Source organism: Trachurus trachurus, assembly GCF_905171665.1.
Source record: "Trachurus trachurus genome assembly, chromosome: 11".
Lineage (NCBI taxonomy): Eukaryota > Metazoa > Chordata > Actinopteri > Carangiformes > Carangidae > Trachurus > Trachurus trachurus.
This window is the reverse complement of record NC_139904.1, coordinates 7,420,200-7,447,487: the sequence shown is the minus strand read 5'-3', so window position 1 is coordinate 7,447,487 and position 27,288 is coordinate 7,420,200. Positions and strand designations below refer to the sequence as shown.

Here is a 27,288-nt window from a genome sequence, read left to right as displayed (position 1 = left end):
TATATCGTGTGGTTCTGCACAGATGTCAGTGTTTGGCAAGCATTTGACCAATAATATCACAGCAAAATGTCAGACACCCTCTCGAAAAAGCATATAAAAGAAAGTGGCCTGTCAGTGGTGCAGACCAGCTCCAACCAACACATCAACTCCTCGATCTGCTCCAAAGAGACGGCATCATGATCCTGCTCCTCCTCCTGTTTGGTCTGGCTCTGGGTGCTGAGTCTCCTTCGGGTGAACCTGTAGTGAAGCTCCAACGTGGAAACTGTCCCATGTTCTGGTACAGCTTCAACGGACGCTGCTACAAGTACGTTGCCACACGTATGACCTGGGCTGATGCAGAGCTCCACTGTGTGTCAGAGGGAGCCAACCTGGTGTCCATCCACAGTCTGGATGAACATAATTTCATCAAAACCTTGATCAAGAACTTTGACCATGCCGAGGGATTCACCTGGATTGGACTCAGTGATCTCCACAAAGAGGGCGGGTGGATGTGGTCTGATGGCTCTGCTTTGAAGTTTGAAGTTTGGAGTCCAGGACAGCCAAGTAATTCTGTTGGAGCTGAGCACTGTGGCCACACCAACTATAGTGTGGGGACATGGAACGATCACACTTGTTCTGTTACACAACCCTCTGTTTGTGCATCTCGCATCTCCTGCGAGTAACATTAATGTTCAAGTCAAGCTGTGAGCTTTGGACAGGAACCAGCATATTCAAACACAATAAAAAATACAAGTGTACATGTTTGTATGTGTGTGTTTATATTTCAACTGCCATGCTGCCGGTGGATTTCTCCATCAAAGTCTGACATTGTGCAACTTTAAAAAACTTCTCTCGTACAAAGAAAAGAAAAGAAAGAACCGGGACACGTAGAGTCGCTGCTTATGATGCAGCTCAGCTATGGTGTGGTTGCTCTGCAGATTGATACTGTGATCATTTTTGCACTGTTACAAAAAGAGATTTCCAAATGAGAAAAGTCAGATAGTCTGTAAATGCTATATACATTTTATTCATTCACCATCAGCTAGTGACCCTACTCCAGATCCTATAGGATACCTAGTCTGCAGAACTGAATAATGTCCTAACAGCTACGTTTTTTAATCAATATGGGAAACTAAAGTGGCCCTGTGCAGTTTAGGAAAAAACAAACACATGAACACACTACAAATTCGGAGAACAACTTCATCAATGTAACAACACATGAGCTGTAAAAACTCACAACACGACATGAATGTTTCTGGGGGACAAATAAAAGTGACGGACCAAGCTAAAGACTAAAGCTATAGCTAACAATGCATATTTGCCATTTGAAATAATATGTAAATCATGTGATATTTATGTTATGATAAACCAAACAAACTAACAATTAATCGTCTTCACAACCTCTAAATTGGAAAAAAACAAAACTGAACAACATTTCCCCCCACAGTCCGTCCCTTTTTTGTGTCCCTGGAAACAACTCGTTTTCTGAATTCTCACAGCATGTTTGTGTACTTGAATGTGTTTTTGTAGCCAACATAATTGGCTCTTACTCCGCTCGGCTCTACACAGTGTGTGTGACTTCCTCTGCTTCCCCATCGTTCCTCATGAATACAAATACAAAGAAAAACATCAACAATTTTCATTTTCAGAGCCAAAAGCCACAGAATTTGTAACTGGAACGTGTCACTAATCAGACATTTAAGATATAACTGCAATACATTTAGTTTAGTGTTGTGTAGATTTACTTGTACAGTGCAAAATCATGCAACTGAACAATGACATATCAGACATAGCCTAATCATCATTGGCCCCACATCCGGCACCAAAGCCTCCCACAACTTCTACCTCACCTTAGATAACTGCACTCTATCTCCCTCAACACACACCTGCTGCAACCATTGGCATCATCTTTAACAGCGAGAAACTGCAGAAACCCTCATCCACGCATTCATCACATCCAGACTGGACTATTGCAACAGCATCCTCTATGGTTCACCATCAGCTGCCTCTGTCTCAGCTCAGCTGAACCTAGCTGGTACTGGGTACAGAATAGATGAAGACTCTGCCATGTGCTAGTCTGTGTGAGTGTGTTTGGAAGGATGGGGAATTATGGGCATTACATTGGTAGTTTAGGTTAGTCTGATGTAGGCTGATAGGGGGAGGTGAGACTAACAGACTGTGGACATTTGAGGGGAGCAAAGGAACAAGTTGGTATCAACACGTTATCGTATATTCTGATATTGTGTGGTTCTGCACAGATGTCAGTGTTTGGCAAGCATTTGACCAATAATATCACAGCAAAATGTCAGACACCCTCTCGAAAAAGCATATAAAAGAAAGTGGTCTGTCCAGTGGTGCAGATCAGCTCCAACCAACACATCAACTCCTCGATCGGCTCCAAAGAGACGGCATCATGATCCTGCTCCTCTTCCTGTTTGGTCTGGCTCTGGGTGCTGAGACTCCTTTGAGTGAACCTGTAGTGAAGCTCCAGTGTGAAAACTGTCCATAGACGGATTATCATGACCACGGGCCCTGGACACAAACTCGCCACGGGCCCCTGCCTACACATGCAAACAGTGTGCGCGCAAAGACGCTCTTCCCATTACGCACATAACAACACCGGGCAACACACAAAACACAACACAAAATTACTGTCATTTTAGGTCTTTTTTGCGAGGGGGTTGGGGGGGTTGTGCTCCCCTGAACCGGGCTCTACAAACACTGGTGCGCATCATGCCACGTAGCAATGGGATTGGATTATTAATAAGAGCCTATTGCACAACTGAAAAACTGTAAATATTGTAGCGACCCCGCAGTAACGTTCTTATGTTTAAGTTATGTGATTTCTGACTGACTGTCAATGTGTACGGTACAGTACGGGCAGGTAGGGTATGGTTGGATGAGGGGCCGGGGTGAGGGAGACAGAGTCCTGTGTGTGTGTAGGTGAGTTAGTGAGGAGGAGCAGATGACGAAGTGAGAGCTGTCAGATAAATGTGTGTTATGTTGTTATAGTTACGTCGGATCGGACACGACAATGTCAATAAAAACGTGAGTTTACCATAGACGTCGGACGTGAAATAGCGGCGCAGTGGAGCCAGTTTCCTTTCTGCGCCGTTAACAGATTGTGCCAGATGCGCCAGAGCACGCACCTCTGTGCCAGGCTCGCGCTCTGCAGCGGTTTCTCTGTTTATTAATTTAACAGAGCGCGAGAGAGATTACACACACATAACCAGGGGGTCGGACTGCACTCGGATGCCGAGTAACCTACTCGAGTATCGGCTACAGCCTATAGACTCACCAAAACCACCGGCTTTTTCCTGGTCTTCTTCGAGGAAAAGTCCTTAAGGTAATCCAACACTCGAATCAGTCTGCCCTCTACGGCCACTTACATAGCGCAGTTTCAGCCGTTTCAACCGTTTCAGCTTTTTCTTTCCTTTGTTTTCGTCTAGCAGCAACAGCTGATCCACTGAGCGCCCGGGTCTCCATTTTAAAAACACACTGTATATTTGACCCCAGCGCACGTAGGCTACGTCATTGTGTCATCACACATTACTGATTTATCATTTCTAAAGCATTCAATTGATTTTATAATCATACTACATTTTCAAAACCACATTCATTCCAATATATTTTTTTTATTGTACAAAAAAAAAAAAAAAAAAAAAACTCTGAAGGCCAAGGGCCCCTATTGGATCTGGGGCCCTGGGCACACGCCCACTTTGCCCATGCGGTAATCCGTCTATGAAACTGTCCCATGCTCTGGTACAACTTCAACGGACGCTTCTACAAGTACGTTGCCACATGTATGACCTGGGCTGATGCAGAGCTCCACTGTGTGTCAGAGGGAGCCAACCTGGTGTCCATCCACAGTCCGGATGAAAATAATTTCATCCAAACCTTGATCAAGAACTTTGACCATGCTGAGGGACACACCTGGATTGGACTCAGTGATCTCCACAAAGAGGGCAAGTGGATGTGGTCTGATGGCTGTGCTGTGAAGTTTGAATTTTGGAGTCCAGATGAGCCAAATAATGATGGAGCTGAGCACTGTGTCCACACCAACTATGTCAACGATGGGACATGGAACGATGCAACTTGTTCTGTTACATTACCCTCTGTTTGTGCATCTCGCATCTCCTGCGAGTAACATTAATGTTCAAGTCAAGCTGTGAGCTTTGGACAGGAACTAGCATATTCAAACACAATAAAAATACAAGTGTACATGTTTGTATGTGTGTGTTTATATTTCAACTGTTTATCACAGGGGGCCAACCTGGGGCCTGTAGCTACTACGAAGCAGGATTTGAGCTTATCGAGGTAACTTCAGGGTTAACTCTGGGTTTTCTGTACTTCAACGGTGGTTCACTTCTATTGTTACAGCTTGGTACCACTAGTTGGCGAACACATTCAGTTTAAATCCTGACCTCATTTGTGGGTGTGTTTTTAAAGGGATAGTTCACCCAAAATTCAAATTTCACTCATTATCTACTCACCCTCATGTCAACTAAGAGCTGTGAGAATTTTCAGAGTCCTTCGTGCCTTCTCGGAGTTACGGGGGGGTCCGCGCAGCAATATAGTATGTCCATATAATGGTTGTCAATGGATACCAACTTTCTTCGTCCAAAAAGACACACCAAAAAACATCCAAATACCTCCATACTGCTCGTGTGTAATGTCCCTCTTGTATTGAAGCCCCAACATGAGAAATTGTTCTGAAAAAAATTAAATAAGTCTATATTTTAAGCTTGTTAGTAGCGGAAGCTCCCAGTGTCTCGGTTTACTGCTCTTCCTGTGTGGCGGAACAATTTCTCATGTCGGGGCTTCAATACAAGAGGGACATTACAGACAAGCAGCATGGAGGTATTTGGATGTTTTTTGGTGTGTCTTTTTGGACGAAGAAAGTTGGTATCCATTGACAACCATTATATGGACAAATACGGCTGCACAGACCCCCCCCCCCCCCCCCCCCCCGTAACTCAGAGAAGGCACGGAGGACTCTGAAACTTCTCCCAGCCCTTACTCGACATGAGGTTGAGTAGATAATGAGTGCAATTTGAATTTTGGGTGAACTATCCCTTTAAATAGTCAGACGTTTAGAAATACTTGACAAATAGTCCAACTCTATCCTCCTGATGTCCTCAAAGCCAGGTGTCCACAGTCCCCATTTATTGTTGAATAAACAGGAAAGCCAGATCAGTCTATGAAACCTGTTCGAATGTGTCTAGTCCCTGAGGTTGGCAACCTAATAATCACAAACAGTTGGGCCTCTTCCCAGGCCAAATTATTAGTGATTAGTGCTCTAACTTTATGGAATGACACGCTCACAGTGACATTTCCAATACTACAGACCTGCTCACATACAAGTTGAATTTCTTCCCACGCACCTTTGAGCAAGATTATGAAAGAGGCCATTTGAGGGGAGCAAAGGAGCAAGTTGGTATCAACACGTTATCGTATACTGATATCGTGTGGTTCTGCACAGATGTCAGTGTTTGGCAAGCATTTGACCAATAATATCACAGCAAAATGTCAGACACCCTCTCGAAAAAGCATATAAAAGAAAGTAGCCTGTCAGTGGTGCAGACCAGCTCCAACCAACACATCAACTCCTCGATCGGCTCCAAAGAGACGACGGCATCATGATCCTGCTCCTCCTCCTGTTTGGTCTGGCTCTGGGTGCTGAGTCTCCTTCGGGTGAACCTGTAGTGAAGCTCCAGCGTGGAAACTGTCCCATGTTCTGGTACAACTTCAACGGACGCTGCTACAAGTACGTTGCCACAGATATGACCTGGGCTGATGCAGAGCTCCACTGTGTGTCAGAGGGAGCCAACCTGGTGTCCATCCACAGTCCGGATGAAAATAATTTCATCAAAACCTTGATCAAGAACTTTGACCATGCTGAGGGACCCACCTGGATTGGACTCAGTGATCTCCACAAAGAGGGCAAGTGGATGTGGTCTGATGGCTGTGCTGTGAAGTTTGAATTTTGGAGTCCAGAACAGCCAAATAATCATTTAGGAGCTGAGAACTGTGGCCACACCGACCACCGTGTCAACGATGGGACATGGAACGATGCAACTTGTTCTGTTACATTACCCTCTGTTTGTGCATCTCGCATCTCCTGCGAGTAACATTAATGTTCAAGTCAAGCTGTGAGCTTTGGACAGGAGCCAACATATTCAAACACAATAAAAAATACAAGTGTACATGTTTGTATGTGTGTGTTTATATTTCAACTGTTTGTCACAGGGGGCCAAGCTGGGGCCTGTAGCTACTACGAAGCAGGATTTGAGCTTATTGAGGTAACTTCAGGGTTCACTCTGGGTTTTCTGTACTTCAACGGTGGTTCACTTCTATTGTTACGTACTGCTTGGTACCACTAGTTGGCGAACATGTTCAGTTTCAATCCTGACGTCATTTGTGGGAGTGTTTTTAAGCAAAATATCTGAGAAAAAAAGAGCTTGACTGGAGCACAGCCACTCTTCTTTCACTGTCGGGGCTCCCGCAGCTCGAAGCTGAACAGGAAGGGATCTTCAGGTGTTGAGAAACACTGTGTGTGTGTGTGTCAGACTGTAAATGTATAGAAAGAAATATTTTTTCGGTGTAAATATGTTTCAAATTCAGTTTTACTGAAAGTCATGTAATCCAATGTGGCTGCCACCTGGTGATGTCACAATATGCAAATTAGATTAGTAAATTTACTCCTATCACAAACTTGAGGTCATTATGAATATTTTTCTCATTTACACCATAGATTTATCTCTCACCACTTGCCATCTAACAGCCTTGTGAAATCTTTAAATCCAAACTTAATATTTCCCTAAATAAACTCTGGCGCCTAGAGGGTTAGTATTGCTTTAAACTGTAGTGTCTTTGAGCATTCGTAAAAGTGCTTACAAATGAAATGTATTATTATTATTATTAGAAAGTTATTTAATCTGCTGGTAAAATCAATAGAAGAAAACATTATGAAACAGCAAAAAAACACAGATTTTTATAACAAACCATGAACTCATCACATTTGGTTTCTACATAAAAGGGTTTTCACACTTTTGTCTGTAACAAAGTCTTATACAACTAAAATGCAGTATAAAGTGTAACATCTTTAAGAGATTCAATCAACACTTTCTGAGCTGTCGTGTCATTGTTTCTTATAGGGATTGTTGTTTTTTCCCTTCTTTGTTTTAAAAAAAAATTCTTTTATAAGGAAGCCTGCAGTGAAAATCATCTGACGCACATCTGGTAGACAGATGTGTGGGATTAAAATCATGCAAAACGAGGTAAGAAATTAAAACACTGCCGGCACCAAGTTTACAGAGGAAGTAATTAGATGGTTGTCAGGCGTTTATCTCACACTGCGAAGAAACAACATCCCCACCCTCAAACCACAGGCTGTCAAGACCAATTAAAAATGGATGAGAAACAAATGAGGAAATTCGAAGGGTTGATCTTATGAGACACATGTGGATTATATGTGGAGTCAAACTGCTCTGAATACACAGATATGAACATGACAGGACATGTTCCAGCTACAACAACATGAACCTGTGACAGCAGCTGAGTCACCGGACGACGTGGCCGAAGAGTGACAGCAATGAGGCGATATGCAGGTGGCAGCAGCAGCAGCAACAACAACAACAACAACAACACGACATGTTGCAGACAGAGTAAACACATTTCTGATTGATCCACATTCTCCTCTGTCTGCAGCACATTCCTGATCCGTCAGATCACAGCTGATCTGTGGTCAGTCAACGTGGTTTCTTGAACTCAAGATTACAACACATGGATGTCAGAGTGAGATGAGGGTAATGATGTCAACTATGCCAGTGTTTGGTTACTTTATTTCAAAGACATGCTGCATCAGCATGTTGGACATAAAAAAACGACAATATAGCCTACTCATACTTTGGCTCAGTCCCATTTCTGATCCATACCCCTTCACCTACTCTCACCTCTATCCCCCCACGTCATAATGCATTGATATCAGACAAGCGATAAAAAAAAAAAAAGTCCAACTAATTTGCTTTAGTGCAATTTCAGACTTCATCTTCTGTATCAGACATGATGCCACTGGGCTTCTCTGAGGGGTAGAAATTGGATCAGACCTTTGTCAACCAGCATCAAGTTAAAAGTGACAGTAATTTGGCAGCTTTAGCAACTGCTGAGGCTTAAACTTTGTGCAAGATTCTATTATCGAGTAAATCCGGGATGAAAGTGGGTTAGTTTTTTTTTGCATTGGATAATGCAGGCGCGCGAATTATGCGTCATGTTGCTCGGGCGCTGTCCGACTACCCATTTCTCCGATCATACATTTCTTTATTTTTACGTCCATTAGTCCAACCTCCCATTTCTCCGACTTAAGTAGCCCTAACCCTTAACCTTACCCTAAACCTAACCATAACACTGTAGAATGGGTATAGTCGGAGAAATGAGCCGGCGGACTTTTGGGCAGTCGGACTGATGTATGCTCCCCATGTTGCTCACGATTCATCAGCCAATGATATCAGAATCCATTATCCATCAATCAAATGTCTGAGAAAAACGAGGACGTACAATAGAGAAGACTCGTCCACCAGCACCGACACAAAACTCTCCTCCGGCCCTACTCCACTCTCCTCCTCCAGATCCCTTAGCCTAGCTAGCTAAGTTAGCAAGCTATAATGTAGCTAACACACACACACACACACACACACACACACACACACACACACACACACACACACACACACACACACACACACACACACACACACACACATGTAACGGAGGGTCTGGGTACACTACTCACTCACCCATAAAGAATGAGCAAACCTAATTGCCAAGCGGTCATTGACCTCTAGGTGTAACGGATGTGCACTCACTCACCCATAAAGGACGGGCTAACCAGATTGCCAATCGCTCATAGAGCTATTGGCAAAATAGTTAGCATCGTCGCCTGCTGTTCAGGAGACCAGGGTTCGAACCCCACCTAGGGCAGGCCGTGAGAAACACAACGCAGAGGGCCAGATATGTCGTCGGCTACACTGGCACAGCGGTTTGCATTGTCGCCCGTCATACACTCGCCTAGCTCAGTCCCACCCCAAACACTGAATATCCTGCCCGCTCGATAACGCCAAATCAAATTTGTTTTCCTTCCTTGTGTAAACTCGTGCAGAAACTCGTGGAAGGAGGCGGGACAAAGGACAAACGGCCATTTCTGAACACCTTTAATGTGCAAATCTAGTAGGCTATAGTTCTTCTTTAATTAGTACAGAGTGTAAAACTGGACCAAGCTTATTTATCCTACTGTATGACCCTAGCGTTGGTTTATACTTCACCGTCGACTTCTTTTTATGAATCTGTATCCGCAGAAACATTCACAACAGTAGTTCACCCATTCAGCCTTGTAAGTTCTCCAGAGATCCATCAGTCCAAGCCCTCTGTCTGTTGGGCTGTTATCACTCACTGTTATTATGACTCAAGTTATCGATGTCAAATTGCACGTTTGTCGTCCTTATTTTGTTTGACCTCATTTTTCTGTTGAAGGAATCAATCATTTCTCTTGAATCTTTTCCACTTCAACTCTGATCAAAAGTATTGGAATTCCTTGAAGCTCCGGACGTTTTCTAAAGGTCAGTGACTCAGTTTGATCATAGAGGAATTTTTCTCTTTTAGAGTGAGTCATTACCATGGTGTTTTCAAATACACCTTGTAATAACTGTTAATCAGAAAACTAACATTTTTTTTTACACATTTATCTTGCAACGAAGTTCATTGGAAAAGGAGTTTTAAACCTGCAGGAAACTGACAAAGAAGCGTTTGACGACATCATATCGTATCAAACAAAGAGCCTGTCTCTGTCAGAGCGGGTCTTTGTCAGGTCATTCGTCCACATATCTGACTGGACCGTCAAACAAAAACAATCTGAGCGGCGTCTTCTTGACCTTTTACACAGTGACCTCCGAGTCCGTGATAAGACACCAACTTGTCAGCGTGCGAATGAATTCAATAAAGAGCAGCAGCAGTTGTAAAGTGTATGACTTTATAACAGTCCTGCGGTTCATAAACAAAGGGTTTAACTATCAGTTCAATGATGTCATCTTTTCCGGTTGGTACAGTGGCCTTGATAGCTCAATGCATTGCAGCTTAACAGAAGAGATGCAAATAAACTAAAATAAAGTTTGTCATACAACTCATCTGGGATGTTTCCAATAGACAAAAGCATGAAGATGTAATTGTAAATGGTATAATCTGGTACAATATCCAGAGGCAGGTGGCCTATGCAATCTGCTTTATCAATCACAGCCGATACAGGAAACTAATCCTGGCTTTTGTGCATTACTAAATTAGGAAACATAAATAGTTGGTTAACTTTTGGAAAATACCAGTTCAGGTTCAGCAACTTCTCTGGATTATCCCAGACGATGAGCTGCTGGACGTTCCTATCAAACATTAACATTTAAAAAGACTTGCTCTATCTACTCCCCTCATTGACGATGTGACATTGTCCCTGTGAATTCAACAGCAGCTTAACGCTCCGATGCGGCAGAGAGAGAGACTCATTGATCTGACGGATCGATCCGCTCATGCAGCGCCTGCAGGATCGACGGCCTCGCAGTCGATTTACAGAGTGTTATAAAGAACCTTTAACACTTATTATTGATGCACCGTGGGTGTTTAAGTGCCCCACACCTGGTGAAAGTGTTTGCACATAATGATTTAGATGTATTAAAACTGCTCTGATCATTGCACTGCTTTATGTACAGACAGATAATGCATGGAGCTTTTGTGATGTTTGAACTTCTGCAGCTCCTTTAAAATCATCTCAGTGATCCTTTATGTCTATTTTACACCTCTGTCTTCTCGCCTAATCTCCCACTCCCATCTCCCTGTCGACCGTTACCAGGTTAATGCTGCCCCCTGCTGGACAAAAGCTTTTGACACAATCAAAGCGTCTCCTTTTTTTATTATTACAGTAACTTGTGCAAAACCTCAACTTGACGTTCCTCTTTTTGCGGTCTTGTTTTGCAGCTTGTCTCAGTTATTCCTGTTTTCTCTGTGGTTTCTCTCTTTTCTTCCTCTATTAAAGCTATAAATACGGGATTATGATGGGGCAGTGTCTGTGCAGTAAACACCAAGGTATCTGCAAATTGAAAACAGGGGTTTGAAAATGACATTAAAATAAAAAAAGACCATAGGAATTACATGGAGAGAGTCTGGAGTTCATTATTATGATTGCTCACTGACAGGCTCTATACTTGTGGTTACCAACAGAGAGTGCCATTGCTGCTCCCTCTTCCTTTCTGGTTTCCTCAGAGTCTGGTGAGATTTCTGACTGTGAGAAGAGGAGAAGAGACACAGGGACTTTTCTGAAAATGTAAAAATAAGGGAAATCTGAAGATGAATAATCCACAATTTGAAGAGGAAAATGTAAAATGTCACAGTTATTTTTGAGAGAGTATGAGAAATCGTAGTATCAGTGACCATGTTCTGATCAAATTCAACAATTATAATCTCCTCCTGTGATTAAACAGTTCAATATCAAGTCTCCACTGTTGATATTTTATTCAGCTGTGTATTAATGTTTAAATATATAGGCCTACATACATACATACACACTTCACACTCACACTCACACGCTCAGCTCCTCCTTCATGACCGGTAAAATGTCCTGAAGCACAAACACAACAAAAACCTACATGGCACTGAAAAAAAAAAAAATCAAAGCTTCTAAATGCACCTTGTGTGTCGGAGTGAGTGTGTAAATGTGTGCGATAGCCTCTAACACTTTCATGTTAATTGAGACATGTGAACATTGGAACAGGCTGTTTGTGTGTGTGAGTGTGGGTGTGTGTTTGAGCATAGTGGGGGCAAATATTAACTTTGACCAAAGTACATTACTGTTCCTGAATTACGATGCACAAATGTCAGCAGAGTTAATGTATTTGAGTGCCAGCTCCGACCTTCAGTCTGTATACGGCCGCCGTCGTTACAGCCACATTTCATTTCACCAAACACATTCATCACGGTTGTGTGTGACAGACTGTGGAGCACAAAGCAGGGATTCATCAGAAATAGGACTGAACTTGCAGCTTAATGAGGCGGTGATAGATCAGAGGTGTGTGTGTGTGTGTTTGTTTTAAGCTCGTTGTGTTGTTCTATTGCAACAAATGCAACTTAATCCATCAATCAGTCTGTCAAATGATTTATCCCTGGGTAGTTACGTGCAATAATCCCATCAAACTCAGAACCTAATTCCCTGTAAATGACTCACTAAATGTCTGTACCAACTATTTCTATTTTGTTTATTATTGACAGGGTATATCTTATATAATTTGAATATATATGCACATATGAGATGGAGCATTGCTAACTACTATCCACCTCATGCTAGCTACTGTGCAGCTAACATGCTAAGTGCTAATGGAAACGGAAACTCATTTTATAGAAGTTCTCTGCATTCAAGAAAAAAACAGAACCAGTGCACCAAGTAATCCTCCATTTGGATCAATGCACGCCCAAAAATACTACTGCAAAAAGCATCAATAAAGTTAATAGTTCAGCATTGCATATGTCTGTGTGTTATTGCATCATTTTTGTTCCTGCTTCTCTCCGTCCCCTCGGCCTCAAACCAGGAAGTTAGCGATGACTGAGCCGAGCTGACAGTGGCACTTTCCAGTCGCCGGCGAAGGAAGCGTCAACTGAAGAGTTGGCAAAATCTGCGCAGCCTGATGAGTCAGAGTTGGAAGATGTATTTGTTAAAATCTCGGCCACCACACTTAATATTCAGCTGCAGATTAAAGCAGAAGTAAGCGATATTTTTGTGTTCTTCCGACAGCAATCACTTACATAGAGTGTTTGGACCGAAACACGGGTCTCTCAGTCACTCTGCTCTGCTCTGAGCCGAGGAGAAAACTTTTCTCGTATCCTACAAGTTTTATCCAATGAGGAGAGAGAACGGCATGAAGGGCTGTGTGTGCAGCCAAGGGACGCCGTGAATGTGGTGACGTAGGGACGAGGACCAATAGATCCATGACGAGGGCAGGGGCTGCTAACTCCATCGGCTGACGACGTTATGGTGCGTTCAAAGCAACTCGTAACTCGTGTTTTTCCAACCTGTGAAGTCGTACCAGTTCGATCTGGTACGAGTTCACGGGTCGGAAGTTACGAGTGGCCGTTAAAGTGCACTTTCACAGGTAAAACAGGTCGGAAAAACACGAGTGGGTTGCCTGGAACGAAGTCGTAAGCCGTGACTTGAAGCTGTAATTTACGGTTTCAAAAGCCTGCCTGGAACGCAGCATTAGCATTACTTCTGCTTTCATTTAATTTGACAAACAAGGAGACACAGAGAGTGGAAGTTCCACCAGGGAACGATGCGTTCGTAACCCAGAGATCCTGTTTTCCAAACCAACAGACAATCAATCAGGATTTCTAAAGTCTCCTCTGTATGTTCTGGAGGTGACTGAGTCCGTCTTCAGCCACAGGATCCCGGTGTCTCTGTAAGCTTGTCCTCAGGCGCCAAAGCCTCTCAGTGCTGCTGCTGCTGCTGCTGCTGCTGCTGCTTTTAATCCTGGGCGACGTTAGACAAAGCAACAAACGTGACCTTTTTGCACTTTTGTGGGGAGCTGCACATCTAAAGTACAAAGATTAAAGGGATAGTTCACTCAAAATTGAAATTTCTCACCCTCGTGTCGACTAAGGGCTGGGAGAAGTTTCAGAGTTATCCGTGCCTTCTCGGAGTTACAGCGGGGCTCAGCGCAGCACTGCATGTCCATATGACGGTAGCAAACGGGGTTCACTTTTCTTCGTCCAAAAAGACACACCAAAAAACATCCAAATACCTCCATAGAGCTCGTCTGTAATGTCCCTCTTGTATTGAAGCCCCAACATGAGAAACTGGTCCCAGTGTCTCAGTTCACTGCTTTGCCTGTGTCTGTGCAAATCTCGTGCGATTTGCAGTGACACCCAGTTCACGGCTCCGCAAATCGCGTGAGATTCCAGCAGAGCAACACTGGGAGCTTCCGCTACAAACAAGCTTAAAACACAGACTTATTTAATTTTTTTCGGAACAATTTCTCATGTTGGGGCTTCAATACAAGAGGGACATTACAGGCAAGCACTATGGAGGTATTTGGATGTTTTTTGGTGTGTCTTTTTGGACGAAGAAAAGTGAGCCCCGTTTGCTACCGTCATATGGACATGCACTGCTACGCCGAGACCCCCTGTAACTCAGAGAAGGCACGGATGACTCTGAAACTTCTCCCAACCCTTAGTCGACATGAAGATGAGTAGATAATGAGTGAAATTTCAATTTTGAGTGAACTATCCCTTTAAGGGCCGCTTTCCCAGAAAGAGTTCAAATAAGGCTGAGGGTTTGGCTTCATGAATCACGGATTAACGAGAAAATGAATAAAAGGATTCTCATGAAATGTGGAATTAACCCAGAAGAGCTTAACATTTTATGAAACAAACAGGCACAGGTCGTCCTGTTTGGGTAACACACAAAAACATAGTCTCTGACCTTTTAACTTTAATTACCGGTTGCATTTAAACCTGTTTCCAGGAAGGATTTATTTTATTTACAGTAAACATCAATTCAGTCCATCAATTCTTCCTTTAAGTTTAAGACCATTTGACACCATGACAAAGAAAGCAGGTTGTTATCAGTCTGTATTAAAAGGCTGTTTAAGTTTAAGTTTTAAGTTTAAAAGAACTAAACTTAAAGGTACGATATGTAAGAATGTGGCCAAAATTGTTGCTGCAGTCAAATTCAAAACACAGCAGCGCGTTGTCCCCCCTCCCCTACCCACCAGACTCCAGGTTGCCAGACTAAAATTCATCAACAACCTCACTGTTTTATTGCTCTGACTCACAGTAACTACGAGCGGAGTTCACGTCACTCAGGTGATCTGCAAGTTATTGTTACATTCACCGCTCCGACGCTGTGTCTGTGTGTGCAGCGCTGACACACACACACGCACACACACACTGTAACCCCGCATCTACCGGAGCCGTAGTGCGTGTTAATCACGCCGTAGATGAGCCAACATATGAGGCGTCTTACCGCAGAATAAATGACGCGAGCCGCTCCGTTTCTCCTCCACTTTCTGACGTCGGATCATAAAACATGAGGACCGGAGACAGGAGACCTGACCGGGACAGACTCATCTCATGAACCGCTCCACACGTTCACAATCACTTCATTTACCATCGGCTCCATTTCGCCACATTTCCTCCCTCTTTTCTAACTTTCACTTTGTAATTCTTCCCTTTAGCTTTAGCGTTAGCAGCAGCTCAAACTAACTAGGCTACATGCTCACAACAGCAAGCTGTGTAGCCTATTAAACGACAGAGCGACAAGCCGCTTATTTCTACCGTGTGATATCAAGCAAATATGACCATAATAACCTATAATAGAACACAATCTTTTTTCACGATCTCGTTTTATCTCCCAGCCATATTTGCAGCTCAATGGAAGCTAACTGGCAACCTGGAGTCTGAAATGCCACAGACGCTGTGACAGGGAGAGAGCGCTGGGTGGCGACACATGCCAACCATAGAAATTCAATACATAAACACGATTTGTGGTCTGCAAAAAAAATGTTTTAATGCGAATATCTTGGCTGTAGGATTGTTGTTGGTGAGTTCAGTATGTTATATGAACATTATTCCTGAGTCTCTGTTACATATTAGGACGATTTTACAGACAGTTGCTTTAGATTTCTTACATAGTACTGTACCTTTAATGAAAAAACCAAAATGAATAACAAAAGTCTGAATTTAAAGTCACATTTATAGTTAAAAACGCTACAGAATGACCCGAACCTGTACAGATGTAAAGCGACACATCTGGAGCTCTGGAGGAGTCCAGGTGTGCACTGAAACTCAAGCTGCAGTCTCACTTCCTGCTGAGATCAAGCGGCTAATCGTGGCCTCAGGTGATGGAGGGCACACCGGCCAATCACGTCGTCCCGTGGTCTGTGGAAGGTAATCTGTGCCGGGGGCAGAGTGTGTGTGTGTGTGTGTGTGTGTGTGTGTGTGTGTGTGTTTGTGTTTTTGTCCTTTTGTGCTTTGTCATCTGCCTCTGAGACACACACACACACACACACACACGGACACACGGACACACACATGGACACAGACTTCATTGTTTCAAATTGTTTTGTAATCGTGTCTATGTTTCTGAAAGTCCTTGTTTATGTGTGTGTCTGTGCATGCAGGCGTACCTCCGTGTGTGTGCGTGCATGCATGTGTGACTATTTATGCATGTGTGGTCTTTGTAAAGTGAGGATGTTTCCCCCAAGGTGCTGGATGTCCAGATCACTTTCAAAGCTCAGAGATCTCCCCCACCTCGCCGCGAGCCCCGTTGTTCCCAGCACACATCAGACTCCCAGTGTTTTGTGAAGAGAAGCGCTATGCTGCGGCTTTGTGTGTGTTTTTTTCCTCAGATCAACATCTCACGAAGGCCGATAACCCATCATGCGGCTTTGAGCTGTTCTGCTCACAGTGTGGCGGCTTTGTCTCCATGTTTACAGGAGGGAAACGGTGAGATGTTTCACATCCCTCTCGGCTCAGTTCAGGTTTCACCCAGCTCTCACATCACCTCTGATGAAAAAGAAAACAGTTGATTTCATGATTTGCTCCATTTCTTCAGAAAACGCAGGTCAACTCTCTGGGTCCTGATTTTATTTTTCCAAGAGGGCGACACGTGATAATGACCATGAGGGCGTCAAAGCCAAACCGTTGATGTGTCTTTCTGTTTCATCTTCAGATAGCTCATTTGACTCAATATGACACCCAGATCTTCATCAAGGTTGTGGTTTCGCGGTTGTTGCTAGATGATCTTACTTATCTGTGCCTAAACTTAACCAATGGCTTCACTTACTTTTAGTTTTTCCCCCCCTATTTTACACATGTCAGTTATACTAAACTTAACCAGTCGGGAGTTCTCTACGATTTTTGGTGAGGTTCTACGTCACTTCCTGCAGATCATGTACTCCATCTAGCCACAACAGTCCGTCTGGTCTTCAGTCAGCCCCAAAAGGCTTCATGACTCTGCTACACATGGACCTACAGTGGCCTCCAGGATCAAACTCAAACCACTGATTCGTACCTTCAGAGTAACTTCTGCCTCTGCATCATCTGCTGTACCTGAGGTGGAAGTTAGAAATCAGAAGCTGTGGTTCAGAAGGTTGATGGTTCGATCCCCAGCTCCTCTAGGCAACGTGCTGAACCCAAACATTTGTCTCCATGTATCATTGGAGTGTGAATTTGTCTGTGTGTTAGTACAGTAGGCCCACTTTTCATGGTAAAGTTACTTTATATGAGTTAGAATAAGCACAGAAAGATACTATATTTAAAATGTAAAACATACAAAATTATCAGATTTTAAAGGGATAGTTCAACATTTTTGGCAAATTGGCCCATTGCCATAATCCCTACAGTTTTAGGAGTCGGTTTGTTACCTTTAATTATCGGTGCAAACTCAGAGCTACGCTACAGAGGGTAATGAGATTTCTTGGTTTCCCTCATCAAACTCATCAAATACACAATCCAACAACTCCAAAACGCTCTTGTGGACAAGTTCACCACACTATGAGATAATAACGCAGACAGAGTTGTTTTCAAGGTAAATTCGTGCGAAACCGCTGATGCGCGTTCACGTCTGGGGCAGTTTTTCTGTCTCGTAACGTTCTGTAATTATTTCATAGCGTGGTGAATGTGCAGGTCACAATTTGTCCACCAGAGCGTTTTGGAGTTGTTGGATTGTGTATTTGATGAGTTTGATGAGGGAAACCAAGAAATCTCATTAGTCTCTGTAGCGTACAGTAGCTCTGAGCAGCTTGCGACAATTAAAGCACCGACAATTAAAGGTAACGAGCCTACTGCTAATACTACACGGATTATGGCAATGGGCCAATTTTTATTTTCTTCCATCTATTAATGGGCTTAAACCGGTTGCATACAGTACTTTACAGTGTCCTACACCTGACCTCTGACCATGTGATGAAACTGAAGAGCGATATTTTCAGTTACGTGCAGCAGGTGAACCAGGTCGTGTCCCTCATGTGTGTTAAACACAAACTCAGACACCTGTGATTGTTATCTACGGCGAGGGGACAGGGACAGGAATTGCCATGCGGGTTGTTTGTTAATGTGCTAGATCTTCGTGAGTAATCTGTTGTTGTTGCTGTGAGCAGCTGGAGGACGTGGAGATCAGGAGCACATGTTCTACGGTTTGATGCTTTTATTGTGTATCAGTGATTCCTTCCTCTTCCACAGATCAAAGCCTGTGAGACCAATCAGTGAAGATGATGCCGTCAAGTTCAAACCTGTTACAGATCAAACTAATCTAATCACAACCCATCAGCAGAATTAACATCCTGTAAATTAACAGGGTCATGTAACAGTCTCATGCACTATAGTCTAGACTCAAATATCTCCACAACCTTGAAGTGGTTTGCTTCCAAGTTTTGCACGGTTCCCCAGAAGATGAACCTGGATGACTTTTACAACAATCCGGACTTTCCAACGCTTTTATGACTCTGCTTTAAAGTGGATTAAATCACCAAGCTCCAGTGGATCCAAAAGTTTGTTACATGCAGAGTTATGGAAAACTTGCGGTCACCCACCTGTCATTTAAAGTGACAACATCCCCCATCATACAGAATGTATAGGTTTGTTTTTGTCTTTACAATTTTACATAAACAACCTATTAATCCATATTATTATATACATTATGTTAATCTACTTTGATGTTGATTTTTTGTCATATTTTTCCCCTCTCTGTTTTTCTTTTTTCATCTCCTCTTTGTCTAGTTTTTATTTCTCTCTCATTTTTAGCAGGTTAACAGATTAAAGTGATGTAATCTTTGCTCTGGAGAGTGACCAGATTAAATCTGTCTGAGGGCTTACTGCATCTCTCTATCACAGTTTTCATTGTCTATATGTATGTTAATCTGTATTATCAACATATGTGTAAACCAATAAATATATAGAAACGAGTATTATGTAGTAATTTACCCTGCATACAGTTGTCATGAGGGGGGGGAAAAAAAGACCCAAACTGTTTGTACCAGGCTGTAAACATGTTAATATCTGCACTGTAACAGAGGCGTTGCAACAGGGGAGGCAATCTAGGCAATTGCCTAGGGCTCCCCATGCTGGAAGGGGGGCCCCAGACACGGCTGACATTGGTCCATATCAATGATAACCTGATGTTACCGATGGCTGTGTACACAAAACACTGTGCATAGTAGGCTATGCAAAATCGAATCATCAATGGTTTGGGATTTTTCGATTTATTAAAGCAGAAGTAAGTGATATATTTGTGTTAATATAAGTCTTAAATAGTTATATCTTCCGACAGCAATCACTTACATACTGTACAGTGTTGGAACCGAAACACGGGTCTGTCAGTCCCTCTGCTCTGCTCTGAGCCGAGGAGAAAACATTTCTCGTATCCTACAGTTTTTATCCAATGAGGAGAGAGAACGGCATGCAGGGCTGTGTGTGCAGCCAAGGGACGCCGTGAATGTGGTGACGTAGGGACGAGGACTGTTATGGTGCGTTCAAGGCAGCCCGTAACTCGTGTTTTTCCGACCTGTGAAGTCGTACCAGTTCGATCTGGTACGACTTCACAGGTTGGAAGTTACGAGTGGCCGTTATAGTGACTTTCACCGGTAAAACAGGTCGGAAAAACACGAGTCGGTTGCCTGGAACGCTACAAAGTCGTAAGTTGTGACTTGAAACTGTACTTTACGGTTTCAAAAGCCTGCCTGGAACGCAGCATTACCCAAAACGACCGGATCGCTTACTTCTGCTTTAACAGTTAAATTTTGTGGCCCATAGCTGGGGAAGGGGCCTCAAGCGGCATCTTGCCTGGGGCCTCCAGAGTGTCTAGAAACACCCCTACACTGTAACATGGGAGTCCATGGGGGCTGGTTAACTGCTGGAGTCACTCACTCTCCGGGTGGTTGGATGAGTCGGTTTCTGTCTGGGTTCAGATTTAGATCAGATTTTCTTTAGTGGGGTGTTTTCAGAGCACGTTGCATGATAGGCTATCTTAAAAACAGCACAGACTCTCGGTGTCGCCTTATTTTTTTTTGCAGATTCAGCTCAGAGTCATTTTGAGCTGCTGCAATTTTACTGGAAGACATTGGGCAAGATTGGGACTTTAAAAAAATACAGTGTACATTTTGTGACATCCTCCTCTGTTATAAGGGAAGTGCTTGACCTGTTGCTTACCAGTTGAAGTTCAAGCCTGGTTTGTAGGCTATCTATTGATCTATTAATAATAATTAAAAAAAAACCCAGAATAATCCATATTTCTTTATACAGGAGGACCAGAGATTAGTCAGGCCCCTAAATGTAATGTTCTCCCCCTCAGTGCCTCTCTCGTCCTCTCTGGGCGCTGCTGCGGACTCTGTTGGACTCCGGAGCGTCACCTCGACCTGACGTCCTCGTGTCCCACCACAGCTGTCCACATTACGTCATAGCAGAGAGAGAGAGAGAGAGAGAGAGAGAGAGAGAGAGAGAGAGAGAGAGGCAGAGGGAAAGCAAAGGGCAAACAACGAGAGAGAGAGAGGGAGAGAGAGAGAGAGAGTTGGACCCCTGCGCTGCATCGATCTGCAGAGGCGCACAGAGGAGCTTCTATCGGACGTTGGCCACAGTTCCCGAGCTTTCGGTTCTTTCCAGGGGGGAATGCCAGGAGAGAATCCGCTGTTTGCAACATGCTACTGGGCTATTTGGTACGGTAAGACCGGGGCAGTTCCGCTGTCTTTGATTATTGCGTCTGTTTTTCTTTAATTCACTTTTTCCCCCCTTTCTGTCTTCAATGTGGACGTGTGATTTGTCTCCCAGTCCAACAACCTCCTCCTCCTCCCCCTTCCCCTCCTCCTCCTCCCCCTAGTTAGAGGAGGGGGGGTAAAAAGAGAGAGATTGCTCTCTTGCAGAATCGACCTGTGGGTGAGAGAACTGCACTTTGCCTCACATCGATGCAACAGGGAGCAAATCACAGAAGTTTTGAGCAGGATTTTAATTATATAACAGCACAATTCATGCTGCCTCATTATGGTCAGATGTTTGATGATTGATTGATTGATGATGATGATGATGATGATGATGATGATGATGATGATGATGATGATGATGATGGGTTGTCCGGAACAGCTCATTGTCAACAGTGACACACACAGGTTTGTTTACCTGGGGGAGATAAAGCTGTAGGTAGGCTGATGGTGAAACCTGTGGGCTGTTTCCGGTGTGCGAGGGCGTGAGTTTCATCTTTTTCATCTTCTTCATCATCATCATCATCATCACCTTTGCTATAATATAGGAGTACTGTAGCAGGCCGGGCCTTTACTTGGACCACATGCTTGTTGCTCTTCAGGCTCAACATGGGTGTCTTACAGCTGTCACACATCAGCCAGACTCTGTCCAGATGTGTCAGAAGTTAGAACTGTAAATGAGCCAGACTTGGACCGAGGATTAAAAGCATCTGTGTTTTACGCAGACCGAAGTAATAAAGATGCAATATCCCTATGTGTACGCTCACAAATTATATGGTGACTGACTGCACGTGTTCCTGCTGAGGTGGTAATGAAGTTAAGCCAAAGCTCCGGCTCTGGCTGAGTGATGTGATGTGATGTGATGTGTGGGGAACATGAGCTCATACTGTTTCCTGCTGGATTTTGAAGCTCTGGTTCCCGTTTGTTTTGCAAGTAACTGCAGCGTTCTTGCACGAGCTTTCTTCAGAACATTAATAAAAACTCCCAACCTGGGGAAACAGCTGCCACAAGTTAAATCTTTCTGGAAATCCCTTAAACTGTTTGAGGATAGATGCAAGTGGAGTGCATGTTGATCTGAGATCTGTGTGAACTGTTGGTATAGAGTCAGTAGAAACCATAGACTGTAGAAATATGGGCTGGTTTTCGAAACTAAACTAAAATGTCTATGTTTGTGTGTTTTTTGTGGTTTCTAAATAGTTGTGTTGTCTCTAATAAATGTTGCGGGGGTGTTGGGGGTCGTGCATCTCACTCACACGGGTCTTTCCTCAGTTTTCAACACATCATCTGTGGTTTTGTCAGCTTGTTATTTCTGAGAAAGTTTGTCATTAACATGCAGATGAAGCTGCTTTCACTCTTACTGTGTGTGCTTCCTCATGAGCTAGACTGGTGTGTAAGTGTGTGAGTGTGTGTGTGTGTGTGTGGCTATGAAGGCGTCTGAGCTGTTATCAGTAGCAAGATAGTGTCAGTCAGACAATCCTCTGAAGCAGCACAATCACACAACACTCAGCTTCAGCTCCTCCAGAGGTTGCCATTCCTGGCTGCCCGTTGACCTCTGACCTCGTCTGCTGAGATGCAGTGACCATGAATGCGTCTGAGTGCAAAGGGAAGCGACCACCTTTCCAGTCCTGATTTGGTATAAACAGCAGCGGCGGAGTGTGGCGTCGTAGCGTTGTGTTGCGTGGTCATGTGACTGTGGTGTGTGGTCTGGTCTCCTGCAGGTAGTGGTTGTGATCTGCCTGTGGGGTTCTGATGTCAGCAGAGCTTATGTGTTTCAAGCAAGTGGGCCTACAGAGGGCGGAGACAACCCACCACCTCACACTAAAGGTGAGATCCGCCTTGATCTGCAGCGACATTAATGCAAACATGTTTGATTTATTCATCTACTTCCTTATAAATACTCAAATGTGTATTAGGGTCATGGTAGATTAAAAAAATGCATGTACTGGAGGGTGTGGAGTTTAAAAAGTGAATTTACAAGTTTTATTTAGCAAATTTGAGAGAAAAGCTCACAGATCGTCTTGCTGTGCAATGTCTTATCAAACTATGCTTTTCTGTTGGATTTAGAAATAAAGAATTAATTGTTATTAGCTGAGAATCACCAGAACATGATGCTCTCCCTGTGCTCCTTCAACCTTATGAGGAAACATATTTCCTTCCCTGATAAAAAACAAAAAAAACAAAACAAATTTCTTGTAAATTTGCAATACAATTAAATATGAATACATTTACCACCTTTTCCTCCAGCCCCTTTGGTTTATAACCCACGAAGGCCCTGGTATGCTGTTGTGTAAATTTAATTCATGATCTTGGTTTTAAATTAAAGCAGAAGTAAGTGATATATTTGTGTTAATATAAGTCTTAAATAGTTATATCTTCCGACGGCAATCACTTACATAGAGTGTTTGGACCGAAACACGGGTCTGTCAGTCCCTCTGCTCTGCTCTGAGCCGTGGAGAAAACATTTCTCGTATCCTACAGTTTTTATCCAATGAGGAGAGAGAACAGCATGCAGGGCTGTGTGTGCAGCCAAGGGACGCCGTGAATGTGGTGACGTAGGGACGAGGACTGTTATGGTGCGTTCAAGGCAACTCGTAACTCGTGTTTTTCTGACCTGTGAAGTCGTACCAGTTCGATCTGGTACGAGTTCACGGGTCGGAAGTTACGAGTGGCCGTTATAGTGACTTTCACAGGTAAAACAGGTCGGAAAAACACGAGTGGGTTGCCTGGAACGCTACAAAAGTCGTAAGTTGTGACTTGAAGCTGTAATTTACGATTTCAAAAGCCTGCCTGGAACGCAGCATTAGCCAAAACGACCGGATCGCTTACTTCTGCTTTAACAAACTGGAGATGCCTGAAAATCTGAGCCTTTTGCTCTTTGGGCATTTCTTTGGATCGTTTTGGTGCATTCAAGGATGCTTGGACATTTGTGAATTCATGTTACTCTGTTAGCTAAACAAGATAATATTTATTTTTTGAACTGAATAAATCTTTACTAAATAAAGAGAGACTAAATAATTTTCCAAACTATTTCACACAAAAACCTTGTTAAACAAAATGACAGTTGTTAAGTTTGACCACTTCTTCCTGCTGATGTGATCACACAAATCTTATGGTCTATTTTTGACTTTCAATTTTAAGCTTTGCAGATGAGTGTGTTTTGCAGCAGTCGTGTCTAAACACTCCTCTCCTCCCTCCAGTCGTCTCGGAGTGGGTCAGCTCAGCCGGCTCCTGTAAGGGGAGGTGCTTTGAGCTGGAGGAGGCCAAACCTCCAGGATGCAGATGTGACAATCTGTGTAAAACCTACTACAGCTGCTGCTCGGACTTTGACGAGCACTGCCTGAAGACAGGTGAGTCTGACAGGAGGACATCAGCTCTCCTGCTTCTTGGATGGAGAATATACGGATGGTGAATGGACTTGGACATATACAGTGATTTTCTGGTCTTACCGATGCAGTATCACACCAATACACGCACTCATACGCTGATGGAGCAGCCTGGAGATGAAAATCGAACAATGTGTTGGTTCATCTCTGACGTCTCTCACCAGGATGTTGCTCTCAGCATCAAACCTGTTGGTTCATATCTTCTTAAAAAAGGCCCAGTAGTTTTACACAACATATATTATATTTATATTATAAATATTTGTGGTTTTAGGAACCAAAAATCATCTCAGTGTAGTTTCAGATCTCCTCTCTCCGCTTCTCTCTGGAGCCCTGGTAACAACAGGTCGATTTCAGCCAATCAGAGGAGAGGGGGCTCTGACATTGTCTCATCATCGTTGGCCGAATGTTTTCTGAGTGTAAAAATAAATAAAAATATAGCAGATTTCAGGTGAAACACTCAAAGAAACCAAATCCAGCAAAAGTTCAAAGAGGGGCTCCGGTAGGCGGGGCTTGTTGACTGCTTCGTTGTGACATCACAAAGTTTTGACTCTTGACGGCTGGTTTGATACCATCACTGCATTAATATAGTTCAGTTCAGTTCAGTTCAGTTTATTCGATTAGCATTTTATCTCCCCCCCTTCTCAACAGATGGAATTCACTACACAAATACATAATACAATGAGGAGTGCTAATCGAAAAGGTGTAGGCTGAAGCTCATGCTTATTATGCCTACCATTTTTACCAAAACGAATGAGAAAAGAGATAAAGAGAGAGAAAAAACAAAACAAAAAAACAATCAAACCAAAAACAAATTCAACAAGGCAACTTTTTAGACTACATGGTCTGAGTTATACCATAAGGATTCGATCAAACAAGCATTTAGCTTTGTTTGTTTGATATAGAACCTTTAAATCACATTAAACATGGGACCTTGAGTCTTACACAAGCAGAAGTAAAATTTTATAATTATACCTGCTGATTCACGTCCTGATTCATGTCCAACAACAATAAGCAGCAGTGAGAGCAGAGTCACAGTATACGGCGGTATCACAGTAGCTCCAGGTCTCAGGGAGCTCTGGGTTCATAACATCATAAATGTTTTCCATCTGAGTTATGCTCAAACAAAAGATTTAATATTAGTGTTAACTGTCGTCTGATTTTGATTTAGCGAGCTTGGCCCGGTGAAGAGAGTGCAGCCGGCCAGAGTTTCATCTTGAAAACATTAAGCACACAACACTGGGACGTTTTCCAGCATACAAAATGAAATAAACAGTTAAGGGCTTCTTGTGAGTCTCTGCTTTTTGCAGGGTAATTGGTAACAGACTGGCGGCTCATTTAATTTGTTGCTTCCTTGTATTGATTAATTGTTTTTTTTTTTTTTTTGCCTTGTTTTGAGTTGTTTTCCAGCATTGAGGCGACTGCAGTAAAGTAAAAGCGATACGTACTGAACCTTCCTTCTCTCTGTGTGGCAGCCGGAGGGTTCGAGTGCTCGCAGGATCGCTGTGGTGAGGAGAGGAACAACGACCATGCCTGCCACTGCTCGGAGGACTGTCTGGAGAGGGGGGACTGCTGCTCCAACTACAAGTCGCTCTGCAAAGGTATTTATACTGTATTTATACACTGGAAGACGACTGTGGGTAAAAACTGGTGGTAACTGTGTCCTCTTGTTTCCCTCTGAGGTGAGACTTCATGGGTGCAAGAAGAGTGTGAGGATATCAGGGGTGCTGAATGCCCTGCAGGGTGAGTCTGACACCGAGGGAATAATGATAGACTTTAATTATGTACATAAAAACTAAGGAAAGAAATGTATTGCAAGTTTTCTGAATCTTATGCAAATTCTTACGCTAACTCATTAAATATGCGCACATTTGCATATACTGTATCGCCAAGAACAGAATCACCAACATTGGACAATGCCAGATTCAAGAGCTTGGTTTCATTTTGTTGATGCATTCCACAAGAAACTTTTTACAGACTGTGGTTATGTCCTCTAATCAGCCGTCTACAGTCATAAAAAAATCAATTTTCGCCAATGTTTTTGGTATAAAATGTACTTTAAACCCGGCTATGAATGATATATCAACAAACCCTTCTGTAAAAAGAAGCAGGATATATATGTATATATATATATATATATATATATATATATATATATATATATATATATATATATATATATATATATATATATAGAGAGAGAGATATTAATAGAGAGAGAGAGAAGAAATGTGGAAAGTTTGGTGGGTGTAGGTACTAGGGAAATGGGTATTTCATATCTTGGTGTGTAAGAAAACGGCCTGAAAGTTCTGTATTGTAAAATTCCATACATTTTTATTTCGAAACTGCTATTTACAAACACAACACCTAATCAAAACATTAGTAATAGACATCCTAAACACATGACTGATAACTGAACAACACAGCATGAAGTTATTCATATGAAATGAACAGAACTACACACATACAGTGTAGTAACAATAATCTAAACGCAACTGATTACTGCACTGAAACACAGTATTGACTGTCACGCAATCAGGCAAAATGATGTAAAATAAACAACTAATTGTGTGTTATTGACGTTTTATTGCCACTAGTTTGAAAGAAGACATGTTTAGGAAGCAAAATATCACAAAATCTCAAAATCGACCAAAAAAAGGGAAAATGGCATTTTCGGGGGTGCTGTCACGCCTTCATGAATAGGGACATTTTTATAACTAACAGGTCATTTATAGAGATCTGATCTAACCCCCCAAAAAAGTCCTTGGTCATGGGGGTAGTACTGTATTGTCCAAAGGTTCAGGAACCTTGAGGGATGTGGTCTGCTGTGCTGAACATTTCTGATTGGTCTGATTGGTTTAAAAGCTGCAGCTCCAAGGCATCTGTTTTCTGATAATTTCAGAATGTTTTGCATTATCATGATTATGGAGAAGAAATCTTATGACAGGAGGACCAATGAGGAGTTATGGCCTTACTCAGCGGTGAGGTGGAAGAAAATTTCCAGCAGTAATTGCAATCAGAGACCTTCTCGTCTCAGTCCAGTGCTGTTCTGAGTCTGCCATAAAGCATGATCAGCAGCAGAACAGACTGACTGTAGCATTGTGCATTGGATGAATGATGCCACTGCATGAATGACAGCCACTGTTGTAAAGCGACCC

At 43.0% G+C, this 27,288-nt stretch overlaps 4 protein-coding genes across 4 annotated transcripts in view; all 4 read left to right on the top strand.

The window, feature by feature from the left end:
• Window positions 1-171: 171 nt before the first annotated feature.
• Window positions 172-662, top strand: LOC310993893 (lactose-binding lectin l-2-like; the record flags this gene model as incomplete). Its single annotated transcript, XM_083982367.1, has 1 exon — window positions 172-662. The coding sequence occupies exon 1, from the start codon at window positions 177-179 to the stop codon at window positions 660-662; it is 486 nt and encodes a 161-aa protein (XP_083838493.1). The 5' UTR covers window positions 172-176.
• Window positions 663-3,733: 3,071 nt separating this feature from the next.
• On the top strand, window positions 3,734-4,126 carry LOC310993892 (lactose-binding lectin l-2-like; the record flags this gene model as incomplete). The annotated part of the gene is made up of 1 exon (XM_083982366.1): window positions 3,734-4,126. One exon carries the CDS (start codon window positions 3,734-3,736, stop codon window positions 4,124-4,126), a length of 393 nt encoding a protein of 130 aa, XP_083838492.1.
• Window positions 4,127-5,618: 1,492 nt separating this feature from the next.
• On the top strand, window positions 5,619-6,110 carry LOC310993891 (lactose-binding lectin l-2-like; the record flags this gene model as incomplete). Its single annotated transcript, XM_083982365.1, has 1 exon — window positions 5,619-6,110. The coding sequence occupies one exon, from the start codon at window positions 5,619-5,621 to the stop codon at window positions 6,108-6,110; it is 492 nt and encodes a 163-aa protein (XP_083838491.1).
• A 14,433-nt stretch (window positions 6,111-20,543) lies between these two features.
• enpp2l (ectonucleotide pyrophosphatase/phosphodiesterase 2-like) overlaps window positions 20,544-27,288 on the top strand; it is a 44,887-nt gene continuing 38,142 nt past the window's right edge. The window contains exons 1-5 of the mRNA XM_083981613.1: window positions 20,544-20,711; window positions 22,469-22,574; window positions 23,948-24,097; window positions 25,606-25,731; window positions 25,813-25,873. Of these exons, the coding sequence (XP_083837739.1) occupies window positions 20,694-20,711; window positions 22,469-22,574; window positions 23,948-24,097; window positions 25,606-25,731; window positions 25,813-25,873 (461 nt within the window). The 5' untranslated portion in view covers window positions 20,544-20,693. The remainder of the gene's footprint in view (window positions 20,712-22,468; window positions 22,575-23,947; window positions 24,098-25,605; window positions 25,732-25,812; window positions 25,874-27,288) is intronic.